This window comes from Aspergillus chevalieri, chromosome 2 (genome assembly GCF_016861735.1).
Source record: "Aspergillus chevalieri M1 DNA, chromosome 2, nearly complete sequence".
NCBI lineage: Eukaryota > Fungi > Ascomycota > Eurotiomycetes > Eurotiales > Aspergillaceae > Aspergillus > Aspergillus chevalieri.
In genome coordinates this window covers 2,691,185-2,706,387 of record NC_057363.1, presented here as the reverse complement: position 1 = coordinate 2,706,387, position 15,203 = coordinate 2,691,185, and the positions used below count along the sequence as shown (strand labels likewise).

Here is a 15,203-nt window from a genome sequence, read left to right as displayed (position 1 = left end):
AGCAGAAATGTAGATACATTGCTGAGTTTTTCGGCCCCACTAGCTCCACTGCAAATAATCCGGAGGCTCAGTATCAGTGAAGATCGATAGATTCACCTCTCAACCTTAGTATGCAAGTAATCTCTCAGACTGCCATTAATCCCAGTGAATCACCACCGCTCAAGAAATAAAAGGACAAGAACGGCATAAAGAAATAAAAGAGAGAAAATGCCCCCAAAAAACAAATCCAAAAAAGATACCCAACCCAATCTCAAACCCACCGCCAACAGCAACGGCAACAATACTAGCAATGGCAGAAATCTCATCAACTGGCCTCCCCTTCGTCCGCTCGTCCCCCCCTCAGATCTATCCCTAATCCCCCTCCTCCACGACCAAATCTACCTAATCCCCAATTACTTCACTGCCAATCTCTGCAAAACCTACATCTCCTTCCTAGCATCCCTCCCGCTAACTACAACCCCCGGCAAGCCAAAAAAGGACGAGGCAGTCCGCGTAAACGACCGCTTCCAGATTGAGGATGCGGTTTTCGCGGAGATGTTGTGGAATTCCACGGCGTTGCGGGAGTTGGTACTAACGGGGCGGATGGAGGATGATGATTATGATCAGGATGAGGGGGAGAAGAGGAGGAGTGTCAAGGAGATGTGGGGTGGGGAGCCGTTGGGGTTGAATTCGAATATCAGGGTTTATCGGTATAAGCCGGGGCAGTTCTTTGCCCAGCATTGTGAGTACTCCCTGGTTTTTCAAGAGAAAGTGGGTGCTGGGAGCTAACGAGATAGATGACGATGCGAATACCGTTACCTTTGAAAATAAACAGACTGCTCCCATTCAGGCTCGCACGACCTGGACTCTCCTCATTTATCTATCCAACTGCACTGGCGGAGAGACAGTCTTCTATCCCGAGCCCAGTCGCTGGAACCGCAATCCGGAGCCCATTTCAGTTGACCCCGGGATGGGAATGGCTTTGTTACATCGGCATGGGGACCGGTGCATGTTGCATGAGGGCAAAGAAGTTCTAAATGGGGAGAAATGGGTATTGAGAAGCGATCTCGTGGTTGAGAGGTAGCATACTTCCTTTGATCAACTGACTGTGTACAATAATTCCTTGGCCTTCAGAAATTGTGGTCATTTTAAGAAATACTTTGTATTGAAACAGTGGAAATAATGCTACGAGACAAAAACAAAGTCAACGACAGTTTGCCGGTGCGGTACGTCCAGCATGGTGCCGGCCGGGGATAGAAGCCCAAACCCTGAGTAGAAAAGACACCGTTGAAATCAAATCCAATAACAAGATAAGAAAAGTAAACTTAATAATATCACCATGCACGAAGACTCCATCCAATTGCGTTGACGACAGGGACAGAAGATTCTCTTGATAATTTCCCAATGACTGAATCCGTGAATGAGACTGGAATCATTATTATGCAGAAATCCTGACAAACAAACCAAACCAAAAGACCAAGTTCATGAACATATGAAACAACAAAACCTCACCTCCTCGTTTCAGATTGATACCTTACGATGTCGATGTTGCGGTGTTAGGCCGGGATCCATATTCAGTTCTGCGCAGTATCTTCTCGACAGGTCCCAATAACCGCTTGAAACCATCCCGACCCAACCTGGCAACCTTAACATCGGTCTTGGCGACGACACTGGCGGCTCGGGGCTTGTCATCTAACAGAGCAAGTTCACCGAAATAGTCTCCACGCTTGTAATCTTTCACGGAGCCTTCTTCGCCTTCCTTGAATGCTTCAGCCTCACCCGATTCGAGCAGATAAAAGGCATCACCTGGATCGCCCTCCGTGATGATAGTGGAACCTGCCGAATATTTGATAGCATCCAGCGCATCTGCAATCTTAGACCGCTCGTACGGCTTGAGAGACGACAGCAAGGGGACTTCTTCCAAGAAAGCCTCGTACATGCGACGACGCTGGAAAGCTGAGTCCATGAGGATCCGGCGGAAGGTAATGCGGTCCAGAGCCCAGAGGGTACTCTTAGGTTCCACCGACACGACGGTCGCGGCACGTGGAGCATTGTACATGAGAGCCAGCTCACCAAAGGAGCCTCCGGGGCCCGTAGAGCTTACTTTGTTACCCATGCCATCCGGGCCGGGCTGGACAGATCCGGAGGGGTGGATGTAGAAGTCAAAGCTACCTTTTTCGACAACGTAGAAATAGTCACCTGCATCACCCTGGGTGATGACCTTGATATCCTTGGCGGGGATAGGTTTCTCGACAAGCGCATCCAGCACGGTCTTGAACTGATCATCATCTAGGTGGGCAAAGAGGAAGTTTCCGCTGACGGCAGTCCGCAAGCGAGAGAGCTGCTCTTCAGACTTGGGATGGTGAGGGGGCGTCCAGCTGTCCGAACCGGCGGAAGTGGGATTCAACGACTCTGCTGACACCGAAGTGCGACGACCCAGCGCATAGTTGCTGGGGAACCCGGGGTCTAAACCGCTGGGACGAGTCGGCTCTGGCGCTTTGCCGAAAGTGTCGTTGTCATCATCTCCATCTTGGCTGAACGGGCTCCGACCAAACCGGATACCAGTATCTGATGCTCTTGCTGCTGCCTCTTCATCACGAGAATTGCCTCCATAAGCTGTTCCAGACGAGGCACCGACGTTGGCGCTCTTGAAGGTGGCATCGGTTGGTGACGTCACCTCATATTCGTCCTCTTCCGAGATCTGCTGGAACACGGGAGACGAGTCACCTTTGCTGCTGTTGCTGGACACCTTCAAGAAAGGGTTGGTACCCGGGAACGACGAATTGTCTGCCATGTTGCTGGAAAAAAGGGCCGGAGAGGACACCACTCCGGCCGCACGGACGACGAGAGGGGTTAGAGGTTGGGACGGTGCGACGTAAATCGCGGGGAGCGAAGAGAGAAACGGGAAAGGTTCTGGAAGGAAGTCAGAAGCCAGGTTAGAACACGGGAGAATCCAATCTATTGATGGGGGAAAAGGGAACATTTATAGAACACGGGGTAGGATAAGGGGTGTGAGTGTAGAGGATATGATAGGGTGGGTATCGGCCATGTAATTTTAACTGGGACATCAGTCGCAACCTACGTTTGACCTGTTTTTCAGCGGATTCCTTCTTTCTTTTCTGTTTCTTTGCTGAGAGCTGAAGCTTCTTGAAAGAAGTGTCGAATAAAGAGAGAGAGAGAAATTGGGTGTTTTGGATACGGCCACAAGGCAGATGGCGGGGTTATTATAGCAACGGGAGAGCTCCAACCGACCGGGAGATGAGCGGTGATGTTATCGGATGGAGGATTGGATGGGGGTGATGGCTGTAAATGAAGCCAAAAATGGCACAAATACAGGAAATAATGAGATTAGGATAGAGAAGAAGAAGAAATAAGAGTGAAGATGTGGGAGTGTAGGAGAGAGGAAGGAAGAGGGGAAGAGAGAGAGAGCGAGAGCGAAAAGGGCGGGGAGGAGCAGGAAGTGACGGAAAGCTAGAGTCAGTGGATTCAACACCGTTTCTTGTTTATGGAGCCAGTCTTGATAACACTTGAAGATACTATACTGCAATGGTCTTCAAATTCTTTCATTCTTTCGCTTTTATTCTTTTATTCTAAGCATTTTTATGTTCTTTCTACTGTATCCTTCTGCAGCACACGGACTTCAGCAGCTTCGGGATCGACGTCACTAGCCAAAGCGGCCGCAGCAGGACTAGCAGGCAATAATCCCCCAATAGTGGCTTCGTGATAAACAGGAAGAATGGTTTGTGAGATTAAACCTCAGATTCAGCTTCTATCCCCAGTTCAGAGCCCGCTATTGCATCTGGAAAAGCAATTTCTCTCCAGGGTTGTTGGTGCAGAATGCAAGGACCGGCCATTTGTTTTCCAGGTGTTTTCTAGAACATTGCGATTCCGGAGTTTGTACGAAAGTTTGTACGGAGCATAGGCGTGGCATGACACTTAAGTCTCTTATCTCTATAGCTGTCTTGGCCCCTTTTTGAAGTTTCTTAAGATTATATAGTTGATTTTTATCTGCTATATATCCAATGGAAACGTAGTGTCACAGCTGTTGAAGTCATCCATCCCCGGGATACCACTGCGAATGCCGCAAACGGACATTCTTATATTCCTAGTCGGGTTGTCCATAAAAAGCAAAGAAGAATAAAAAGAATCTAGAATCAAAGCTAGTTGAGTAGGAATCCTAAAGAAAGGTAGAGTCCCATATTCCGTGCTTTGGATACTGCTACTTTCATGTACAGTGAAACAAACGTATAGTGCCATCACAGCCATTACAACAATAAAAACAGCCAGAAACCAGAACATCAACTCTATTTCTATAGAGGATAATTATAGAAATATCCAGTCCAGTCCAGATTTCATTGTCACTTTCTTTTGTACTCTGTAGTCGTAATTTTCTGCATATACTCTGTACGCTGCCGTACTGTAACAAGCCGAGGCTGACCACATGACTTCATATCATCGCGCCTTCTCGCTATTTTTTCTCTCCACTGGACACTCCCCATAGTACTTCATCATACAAAATATACACTTACTGCTAGCGAGTCATTTCTGGCTCTTGAATCTCGTGTCACCCGTGATTGATTCTCTGTCTCTTAGCAAGTTACCCACTCTTCCCACCCGCCAAAATGGGCAGCTTCACGTTCCGATGGTGAGTCTACTTCCGTCCAATGCGACTACTACACTGCTGTCACGGTCCATGGTATGGCGTATTTGGATCGACCACCGTGCCTTGATCGACCAGAAACTGTTTTTTATTACTCATCTAGATGGCAAAAATACATGATCATTCAGTTACTAACTGAACGCGCTTTTGGTATGGCAGGCCGTATAATGGGAACGAGGTTTTTGTTACCGGCACCTTTGACGACTGGGGGAAGACCGTTCGACTTGACAGAGTTGGCGATGTCTTTGAGAAGACAATCTCACTTCCTGAGACGGACGAGAAAATACAGTACAAAGTGTGTATCTACCAATGTTTCAATGCCGGCCTGTCAAGCCACTCCTGACGTCATACTCGCTTTTGCCCTCTACGATCACGTTTTACCTGCTCAAGTCATTTTAGCCTTCTCTAACGTCAGCATGGCGTGTCTACTTTGAACTAACTTTTTATACTTATCCTAGTTCGTCGTGGATGGTAACTGGATTACCGATAGCAGTACCCCTCAGGAAAGCGTCGGCGGCAATATCAATAACGTTCTCTACCGTGATCAGATTAAAGACACCTCTACAATCACCGATATCCCTCAACTCGCTGGTGCTGCAGTCATGTCGGGAGTGACTCCAGACTCATCAACGGCTGCTCTGGCAGCCAACGTTCCCAAGGAAAGCGAGAAGCAAGCTTCCACCCTATCCTCCGCTGCCCCCGAGTCAACAACGGCCAACTTGGCGAAGCAAGTCCCATCTGAGAACAGAAATAATGAAGGCGTGCCTGGTTCATTCCCCGACACGCCTGCAACTGAGGCAGAGACATTCTCCGTAAACCCCATTCCTGCCTCCAGCGGTGCGAGCAACCCTATCAAATTGAAACCGGGAGAGAAGGTTCCCGACCCCAACACCACTCACTCGAACACCGTCCAGTCGACGGTCCGCACTGATCCAGCCGGGTATGAGCAGGACCCAAGTGGCTCGCTCGCGGGACTGCCTACCGCTACAAACCCGGCTGCGTCCCATTCCAACCCCACCGGCGGACGTCGTCAGAGTAAAATCATCCCCGAATCTGGTCTACCAGTCGACGGCGAAAGTATCGGTTTGACAGACACAGGCGTCACCATTGAGACTGCCACACCATCCGCGACCACTGTTGGTCTCGCCTCTGCCGTTCCTCTCGAATCTCAAAAACAGAACTCCACCAGCGGTGCTGGTGCGGTGAGCGAGGTTCCAGACAGGGTGAAGAACTCTATCTCCGAGGCACACCGGGACCCAGAAGCCGCAGCTGACAAAGGTGCCGTGGAGGAGAAGAAAGAGTTCGAAGACGAGCTCAAACGAAAGGTCAAGCCTAGCGAGGCAGGCGGAACACCAGCTCCCACGACCACCGCCGCAACAACAGAGACTGCGCCTGCCGCTACTGGCGGTGCATCCCAGTCAGGAGAACTGTCCCCTCGCTCGCCATCTCCATCGGAGCCAACAGTCACGACCGGGATTGCCAGCGCCAAAGCGCCTGAGGCTTCTAACGCTACAGGTGTGTCTTCTCCTCTATCTGCAGGCCCAACCGTCACAACAGGTCCAGCCGAGTCCAAAGCCCCCGAGGTCTCTAGTCCCAAAGACAATTCTGCCGCCGAAGGAGCTGGTGCCGCAACGGGGGCAGAGGACAAAGACATTGGGAAAGCCGTCTCTGAAGGAACTCGTACCGATACGCGTGAACACAGCAGCTTGACAGGACCACCTAGAAAATCTGGATCCACTTCTGGGCCGGCGGCCGGCGCAGGACAGGCTGGAACTAAGTCTTCTGAGCCTAAGCAGGATGGATTTAAACTGGGAGAGTCCAAGCAGACTGGCGCTGGTGACACCTCCGCGACGAATGGTAATGGTAACGGAACCGTTCGCAAGGATTACGCCGACCAGGCACAAGGGAAAGCAAACGACGTGGCCAAGGAGCAGAAGAAGAAACACCGCGGCAGTGGACTCTTCCAGAAGCTCAAGGAGAAGTTCAAATAAATGCTAAGCATTGACTGGCGGCTATATATCCTGTAGTTTATGTTTACGATTTGATGTCGTTTACCTTATGTTCTGTTCGAGATTGTGTGGTTTGTTACAATGTTTTCGATGATTCTCTCGATACCTTGCTGCTGTTGGATGTCCACTATTACCCTAGGACTAGTTTAATTAATCTGGTGATGAACTGAATTCGCATCGCACATGTCGTAGTTCATAACAATTCAAATACATTAACTACCTATTTGTACTCCTATACCCCGCAAACTCCATGTCATATAGGTATGAGATCGCTAACTTGCGCGTTCAATTTCACGGGATACGCAAGCACACTGCATCGTCAGCTCGTCCAATGATTGGATCGGAAAGAGAAATTACTCACTCTTTTCCAGTCTTGGTCATGCAGCAGCCGCAGAAGAGAGAGGCGGGATAGCAGACGACCTGTATTAATGTCAGCACCATAGTCCATTGCACATCGTGCGCGTTATTTGGCAATGCATACAGCCGCGACAATAGTAACCACAAAACCTGACACTATTAGCAATTCCCCAATCAAGCAGTTATACAGCAAATAAGAGACATACCAATCGTCGGCCCAACAACCTTACACCGGCACGGATTCTGGTCCGTTCCGCACTGGAAGCAGATCGGGAAGATGGGGATGAACGGGACAGCCATTTTCGTTCTTCTCGTTTCTCTTATTTTTTTTTCTTGATTTGGTGTTTTTGTAAAGTGCTGGGAATCGGTGATTGAAGTACAGGAAACGGGGATGAAGTGGAGATGATGTCACTGGAAGGGGTGTTGCAACTATGGGGTATGGAGAGAGCTTGGATTACATCAGTGATTTTCGGGGTGCAGATGAGTACGAATACAGGGGGTAGAGTTTCCATTCAATCATCCCATATTTTCTTTTGAATGTAGATAATTGAATCCATGGTGGTTATGTACGCGTTGAGCGCTGTAAACAAATGTATATTAGACGAAAATATACACATCCCATGATTCAATTCACTGTTACCTACTACGTACAAACAAATCAATATTTGATGCTGTAGCCATGGTCGCTTCGTATCTCAAGATAGAAATGGCCGTTAAAGGGAACCATATATTGCCAGAGGTCACATGCCAGTCGTCTAGGCGCTTACGGATAATGAAAACTGACTTTCAGTCCAAGCGCTTAATCCTTCAGGACATAATCGAGTCCCAGGAGTCATCAACGCTTCTCAATTCTAACTGCCAACTTCAACCAGGACCTACCTGCCATCAATATATAGTACCACAATGACCCGCACCATCTACCTAGCCCTCTTCAACAACGGCCCCAAACCCGCCCACTACGCCATCTGGATCCCCAAACTCAACCCAGACATCCTAGGCAAGCTCATCCAAGTTGATGGAAACCCAGCAACAGGCTTCCACCTCCAATTCGTGCGCAACTATAACATCGCCAGTGATACGCTTTCCGAATACAAACTCACCCCGCTGGCTGAAGTTGATGATAAATATGTAGCTGATCCTGCCGGTACGGAGCGGTCGATTGATACGACTGCTCGGGATCGGTTGGAGTCTGTTGCGACGGTGGTTAAGCCGCCTGGACGGAGTGCTAAGCCTTTTGATTCGGAGGTATTTGTTGGTGTAGGGGTTGCGGTTGCCGTGGCTGACTGCGGGTAGGCGCCTAATTGCCAGAATTGGCTGTATAAGTATGTGCAGAAACTTATCAAGGAAGGGTTTGTTGAATCTAGCGCTGGTTTGGTTGTTCAGGATGCTCCAAAGGTATTTGAGAAGGCATGATATCAAAGGCATTTATTATTTCCCTCAACACTGTCTGTACAAAAGTAGCTTGACGCCAGCTCCTAAGAACCACTAACACCCCATGGCCAAAGTATAGTAGTCCCACGGCTCGCAAGTGCTACTATATAGATCTAAGATTATCGACAAATACTTCTAAATTATTCTTCCTCCCAACCAACACTCCACAATGCTTTGCGAGCTTCCCAGTGAGCTGGAAGCCAACCAGACTACTCTCAATCGACAATTGCCAGAAGACGATATGGTCAAGAGGGCGTTACAATAATGTTACTGCGATGGAAATCATTATGTGTAAACACAATGGTGCTGAAATCCGGTAAGTTATGGCGAAATGGTTGGATGGTGACGGAGTAGGGATCGGGCATTATTCTCCGGTGGAGGAATGTGAACCAGTTGTGGAAATCGAGGACTGTCGCGAATGAGCCTGCTTCAGACATGTAGCTTATGTGGAAGGCTCTGTCGTAGAGGGGTCCTCGGGAAATGTTGCCTGAGGAGAAGCGAAGTTAGATCTTACAAGGTATTGTGTCTTAATAGGGAGGAATTACCTATGAATGGGTCTAGAGGATCCTGCTCAACTTGGCGTAGCTTCTTTAGGCTCGCTGGGAATTAGCAGCAGACTGCGCTTCATTCATCGGGTTCCATTGTGTCCCATACTGCTCCAAAGTTTGTTCTTGAACATGTTCCATGTGAACGAACCGCTCGTCCCCATCCGTATGCCAACCATATACTTCAGGAACCGTTTCGATATCCCCGATAAGCCTGCCAATTGCATACAAGCACCGTGCCTCTGACAGATATGTGTCGCTTCCCCATTTGACAAATAGACCCATGTCTTCAAACAGCACAGGTGGAGGTCATGAAATCCATCCTGAACTGTTCTCTCGTCTGGGTTAATTCCTGCGAGATGTTCGGCTTTGGCCTGTGCTCGGACTTCTGCTGGTGAAGGTAGATGGCTGCATTTGGCGAAGAAGGATAAATTCATGACCTCAAAATTAGATGGATCCGGGATTTCGGATGGTGTTAGTTTGTTTGGTAGTCATGTTGGGGTGAGATGAGAGGTTGAGGAACTGCGGAGATGACTGTTTTTATATGTCTTGGACATGCGGTATAGAACGGCGCTAGAAAAAGAAGCAATCCTTATTGCTCTCTAAGTAATTATTTTATAAGCGCATTGCAGCCGTGTTTATTGTGCCGCAAAGCGTCTGGGAATGTCTGTCTACCTCTAAACTCTAGAGAATCAGTAAAGATAACGATAACAGGAATATGGTACAATGATCTTAGCAATATCATGTAGATTCCGGCGTCTCTCCTTGATATTGCCGTTGATTGACTGCTTCAACCCTGTTCTTCCTGACAGCTAGGTTTTCAATTCATCGTTCTCTCCGCTTCCAAGAACTAAGAGAGTACCACCAGGATTCACAAGAGTGACGGCTCGCGAGAGCCATTCTTCGCATTGTATTCTCAAAGCAATTTTAACGGCGAAATAACCCGGTTGGATGATGACATCAAGGAGCGTCAAAAGAGGGTCAAAGCACAGTATCGTATCCCGCGGTGTTCTACTCGGCTTCTATGAATGTGGAATCGACGATTTCGCAGGGAAATCGAATCGTCACGGGCATATTGTTCTCTGAACTCAAAGAAGAGCCGGTTTAGTGGCAGATAAACGAAAAGGAAAGACAGCTTTTTGAGAGAATAAAAGACAAAAGCACTGAATGTCTTCTTTTGAAGCTCAGAGGAACAATCTCTACATTCCAAAGCCAAAATGAAGCAAGAGAGCTCTTTACCATCTTGCGGAGAAGGGTTGGCAGTATGGAATGTCACCTTGCATCCTCGATAGGCACATGATTCACTTATGCAACTGTGCCGAATCGATCCTACTTCTGCTACGGTGAGTCCCATGACCGACGAAAGCAAGTTGTCTACATTCTAATGAGACTAGGAATCAGCCAAACAGAAGAAGTTCATATCACAACTCCTTAAGGATTATAACAGTTTGAATAAGGACAAGGACGCCTTGTGCCCCACCCTCGGGGTCTATATGAACACTAGCCATATCAGGGTATCAAGCCTGTTTGCATACAAGCATGGCCAACAAACTATGGACGAAATGTCCGGCAAGAGATGCCCAGAAGAACTTTTTTTCTTCCCGAAACGGTCTGGTAATCAGCAAGGACAATGAGAAATACTTTTGACTCCGGCGTCCTCGGTATCGTTCCAGACAATCTGGTGGTAAGCATCCTCTCTTCTTGGGTGAGCCGGGATGTGTGAGAAAACAGAGCCCACATAATCGATCCAGATGGGTGACAACTCAATAGACTGATCGAGCCCAGAAGGAGGGACCTTGACAGCAGGAAGCTCATGTTTGTTGCTGACAAGATATCTTTGTCTCCGATGTTAGGAGGCTGCTTCTGTTGTGAACATGAATCTGGCAAGTCTTCTATGGGATAGTCCTAAAACCAGACTTTCGTTATAATCGAAAATGTATACGGTATTACTATGGATATTTTTACGATCAATATCAGTGGAAATGCCAAATATTCAATTGAAAAGAATCCCTGAGTAACGACAGTCAATTCGCTAGCTCCAAAAGGAATGAATGGCTGACCTGGTATTGCTGGGCTGAAAAGATGTGTCTGTGGATGTAAAGAAGGTGTCCTTTTAGAAATCATAAGATGAACCCAGTGACATATGACAGGATTCCCTAATCATACAGGCTGCCGTATATAGAAGTTAGGCAATATTGATTCGGAATCATGCGCAGGTGTCGTGGGAATGAGATCTCATGGAGGTAATTACAGGCTCCGTGAGCCCATCCCAGTCTCCTCTTAGACATCGTGATGATTACCTATTGCAAAGAATAGTTCCATGTATTCCAGTCACAATGTTAACTTCAGGAATCGGGGACTTATTGTGGGTTATGCACACGCATAGGCACAGCATAATTATGCACCCCATACCAGTGTGATACATACATATTAGTCCGGCCGATCGTTCTAACGTCTACGGGCACAGAATACAATTCAGTCAATTCAGCCCCTTTATTCTAATATAGTCTATAAATAATGCTTAGCCTTACGGGGCAGCGCCACGGTAGGCAACCAAATAATATGCCGCAAATGCGCCTTGGCAAAGAAAAACCCTTCCCTGACGTCAAACTCTTTTTAACCCCAGTATTTCTCCTCCCTTCGTTCATTCTGTTTCTTCTCACACCCAATTCTGCAGGTACGTTCTCGTATATTTTGATTATTTCTTCGCTTTTGTCGCTGACTCTTCTTTTCCCTAGATACAACGCAAATCAGTTAGCCCTACGCTCGATCAACGACTCACGGACCACGATCTTCACGAACACCAGCTCTCTACTCGTCCAGAGTACACAACAATACAATCTCCTATATCCTTATCAAGTATATCCTTATCAATCGAACACAGACCAGGAAAATGGCACGAGCAAGCCTCCTCCCTCTCGTTATCCTCTTCGTCGTGATCGCCGTCCTCGTAGTCGTCGGCTTCATCGTCTACAGCATCGTCCAGGAAGTGACCAACACCACACGTGAGAAGATGGAGAAGCGCAATGTCATGTTTACCAAGGATGGTATGACGGTCGGGGTGAAAGAGTTGAAGGAGGAGGATTACGTCGATCGGAGTCAGAGGTTGGTCCCCCCGCCCCTACAAAGCGACGAAGAGATGAAAACGAAGCTGACCCTGGATAGTATCCTGGTGAACATGTGGAACCACACTTCTTTCCCTGCGTACAAGAGCCGGCTTTGGAACATGGCTGGCAAGAGTGAGGATCAGGCGGTTGAGAAGAGAAGACCGTGAGTTTGTCCTGGTCTGGTGACTGGGTTGTAGTCGGTACTAAGTCTCTGCAGGTACTCGCAATGAATCTCTCGTCGGGTTATGTCGTTGTTGATATGCATGATCTTACGCTGGAGTTATGCTGGTAAAAATGTCCATTGGTGCATTAGTGAAAGGCGCTATTGATTTGAAAGCATTCTTGTTATTACGTTCAATCCAAGTGTTCAAATATATAATCAGCGTCGAGTGGTCGCGTCGATAGACGGGTCATATTCTTTCATAGTGTTGCATGCTCACTTCAACCATCACATCCAGATGTTGAATACTCGTATTTACCTCTTTGTCTCGCGAGTTGGAGGTATCCTGTTCGAAACTTAGCTATAATGTCTTACAACGGCGTCGTCTAGCCAATCCCTAGTATTTGTTCGTGATCAATTGATGTTGCCTCACAATAGTCAAAGTTCATCCGGTGATACTGCCATAGTCATTCAGCCGAACCCGTGACTATGCTGACAGCTACCGAGCAGACAAGCAGACCCTGATAAAGCCGAGTATATCAGAGCACAAGCAAGATCTTGCGGGGTTGACCCAGACTGACCAAATGCACAACGCTGATAGGTCCAGAGCCAAGACTAGCCAAGGGCCTAACGACGAATCAGACCGCCCACGTGCCTTGGATTAACGGAAAGACCCGCCCCACCGGGGTTTTCTCGACCGGAAATGGCTGGCACGTGTGTTGATCTGCTTTCCTCGATAGGTGCATAAGACGAGTGCGGTCATGGTTGGTCGATTATCACCTGCGCTTTCGGCTCGTGTCGGTGGGCGAATACGCGAGGGGAGGTCGGTTATTTAGCTTGTGCTTGTTCCTGCTCGTGCTTGTGACTGGACCGGTGTTTGTGTAACTGTCTAGGGTGTGTTGGCCTTCCTCACCGTTTGATGATCTACTTCAAGACAACTTTACGGACGACTTCACGAATCCTTGGGCAAACCATCACAGAATGTCTCTCGCGACGCTGAAAAACATCGTGGCTACCTATACTCCCCTTCCGGGTAGACTCTCAGACGTCGACTCGGAAAAGGAACATCGGTTGCCTCTGCATCATGGTGAAGATGTTGAATCACCCACCACCGGCCAGAAGAAAGAGCAGAAAGACTCGTCCTGGGCCATCGATGGACGGACAGTATCTGATGCCATTATCGGCCTGTCTGACGGAATGACTGTGCCCTTTGCTCTTACAGCCGGGTTGTCTGCGCTGGGTGACACCAAAGTCGTCGTTTTTGGCGGGTTAGCGGAGCTTATCGCCGGTGCCATCTCCATGGGTCTGGGAGGATACCTGGGTGCGAAGAGTGAAGAGTAAGTGCCTGTGCAGATTCACTTGTAGGAACCAGAGCTGACTCGGAGTTCTTTCCAGAGAATCGTACTATGCGACGTTGAAAGAGACTAAGCAACAGATCGTCTCCGATCCCCCCTCCACCACCGAAACCATCTCTGACATCTTCGCTCCCTACGAACTCCCGTCTGAACTCGTCTCCGCACTCACCAATCACCTCTCCTCGTCTCCTATGCTCCCAAATTTCCTCATGAACTTCCATCACACCCTCCCTGAACCATCTGACTCGCGAGCCTTGATCTGCGCTATGACAATCGCATTCGGCTACTTCATTGGTGGTTTCGTGCCCTTGCTCCCATACTTCTTTGTCGGTCCGCTCGATGCTTTCCTTGCTCTGAAGTGGTCCATCGCAACGATGGCGGTTGCATTGTTCGTCTTCGGGTATTCAAAGACATGCTTCGTAAGCGGCTGGAAAGGATCGCGGAATTGTCGGCGAGGTCTGGTTGGAGGATTGCAGATGGTCCTAGTGGGTGGTGTCGCCGCGGGGTCAGCAATGGGGTTGGTCAAGGGTTTCTCGATGTTGGCTGCTTCGTCTGGGGAGGGTCAATAGACGGATTGCATGCGTTTGGCGTTTCGGTTAATGTCCTATGATCATGTTTATGTCGCATTTTCATATCGTATATACAGTCGGTGGACTTTTGATTTCTGTATAGATTATATTAAACAGTTCAAGAATCTAGATGCCTGGACCTGCCGAGATGGGTCACGTTCATTAACGCCGTAATCCCCCCAAGCAATTGCCCACTTGCAACAAGTACTCGTAAAAACCAGTATGTATCCATTATTTACCAAAACCATACAGTGCCCCATACAACGTATGGTATATACCGGCTGTGCAGTAAGCATCCATCAGCCTCATCTTACAAGGCGATGCAGATATCCACAACTCGGATGTCCACAGGGCTTAGCTTGTCCAGTTTGGCCTGCTCAGCCATGCTGTCACTAAGATAATTTGTACGTATGGTACAATACCATTGTTGACTTGGTTTTCTTGGGGTTGTTGTACGTGTTTGGAACTGGTATTGGCAGTATACACTTAAAATAGCTGCTCTGATGCAGGTGATTGGGGCCGTATGTCCGTGCATGGATTAGTCTCATGGAGTGATTGTACTACGCCCCAGAGGAACGAACGAATAGTTGCATCAGAGTAGATGATCTGCGAACTATCTACCACCGACCAATTACGAGGACTGACGAGAGGTTTTCCAGGCCTGCCTCTACCGTAGTATGTGCTAGTATCTCGATGCGAGTGGATGGGAAACTTTCCCATCCATTATCAGTAATGAAGTAGTCTTCATGGTAGACAGACATTGGTCATAGACCTTGGGTCAGTATCGTTGACTTTGATGTTGATTCTGAACAAAAAAAAAAAAAAGACTCGCTGAGTTGATTAAAATTCAATGATTTCTTGAATCCGGCACCCTTTCCTCTGACTGAAATAGATTTATAATCGCAATTGAATGCTTATATGGCAGAGCCGTATTCAGCACAATGTAATTGAAGCCAGAGATGAGAGGTTCTCCTACCAAATCGGAAGTGCGGAAGTGATCCAAATCAGAGCCTCAGGTAAGGTTTCTCTTC

General features: G+C 48.1%; 7 protein-coding genes across 7 annotated transcripts; 5 read left to right on the top strand and 2 right to left on the bottom strand.

The window, feature by feature from the left end:
* Positions 1-207: 207 nt before the first annotated feature.
* On the top strand, positions 208-1,063 carry ACHE_20952A (uncharacterized protein; the record flags this gene model as incomplete). The annotated part of the gene is made up of 2 exons (XM_043285312.1): positions 208-721; positions 777-1,063. The coding sequence occupies 2 exons, from the start codon at positions 208-210 to the stop codon at positions 1,061-1,063; spliced, it is 801 nt and encodes a 266-aa protein (XP_043134016.1).
* Positions 1,064-1,513: 450 nt separating this feature from the next.
* On the bottom strand, positions 1,514-2,962 carry ACHE_20951S (cyclic nucleotide-binding domain-containing protein; the record flags this gene model as incomplete). The annotated part of the gene is made up of 1 exon (XM_043285311.1): positions 1,514-2,962. The coding sequence occupies one exon, from the start codon at positions 2,960-2,962 to the stop codon at positions 1,514-1,516; it is 1,449 nt and encodes a 482-aa protein (XP_043134015.1).
* Positions 2,963-4,601: 1,639 nt separating this feature from the next.
* ACHE_20950A (carbohydrate-binding module family 48 protein) lies at positions 4,602-6,630 on the top strand (the record flags this gene model as incomplete). The annotated part of the gene is made up of 3 exons (XM_043285310.1): positions 4,602-4,624; positions 4,799-4,934; positions 5,098-6,630. The coding sequence occupies 3 exons, from the start codon at positions 4,602-4,604 to the stop codon at positions 6,628-6,630; spliced, it is 1,692 nt and encodes a 563-aa protein (XP_043134014.1).
* A 271-nt stretch (positions 6,631-6,901) lies between these two features.
* Positions 6,902-7,305, bottom strand: ACHE_20949S (uncharacterized protein; the record flags this gene model as incomplete). The annotated part of the gene is made up of 4 exons (XM_043285309.1): positions 6,902-6,959; positions 7,010-7,068; positions 7,130-7,155; positions 7,212-7,305. The coding sequence occupies 4 exons, from the start codon at positions 7,303-7,305 to the stop codon at positions 6,902-6,904; spliced, it is 237 nt and encodes a 78-aa protein (XP_043134013.1).
* A 603-nt stretch (positions 7,306-7,908) lies between these two features.
* ACHE_20948A (uncharacterized protein) lies at positions 7,909-8,418 on the top strand (the record flags this gene model as incomplete). Its single annotated transcript, XM_043285307.1, has 2 exons — positions 7,909-8,250; positions 8,299-8,418. 2 exons carry the CDS (start codon positions 7,909-7,911, stop codon positions 8,416-8,418), a joined length of 462 nt encoding a protein of 153 aa, XP_043134012.1.
* Positions 8,419-11,874: 3,456 nt separating this feature from the next.
* Positions 11,875-12,318, top strand: ACHE_20947A (uncharacterized protein; the record flags this gene model as incomplete). Its single annotated transcript, XM_043285306.1, has 3 exons — positions 11,875-12,086; positions 12,147-12,251; positions 12,306-12,318. The coding sequence occupies 3 exons, from the start codon at positions 11,875-11,877 to the stop codon at positions 12,316-12,318; spliced, it is 330 nt and encodes a 109-aa protein (XP_043134011.1).
* Positions 12,319-13,229: 911 nt separating this feature from the next.
* Positions 13,230-14,172, top strand: ACHE_20946A (VIT1/CCC1 transporter family protein; the record flags this gene model as incomplete). The annotated part of the gene is made up of 2 exons (XM_043285305.1): positions 13,230-13,585; positions 13,644-14,172. 2 exons carry the CDS (start codon positions 13,230-13,232, stop codon positions 14,170-14,172), a joined length of 885 nt encoding a protein of 294 aa, XP_043134010.1.
* Between the last annotated feature and the right edge of the window lie 1,031 nt (positions 14,173-15,203).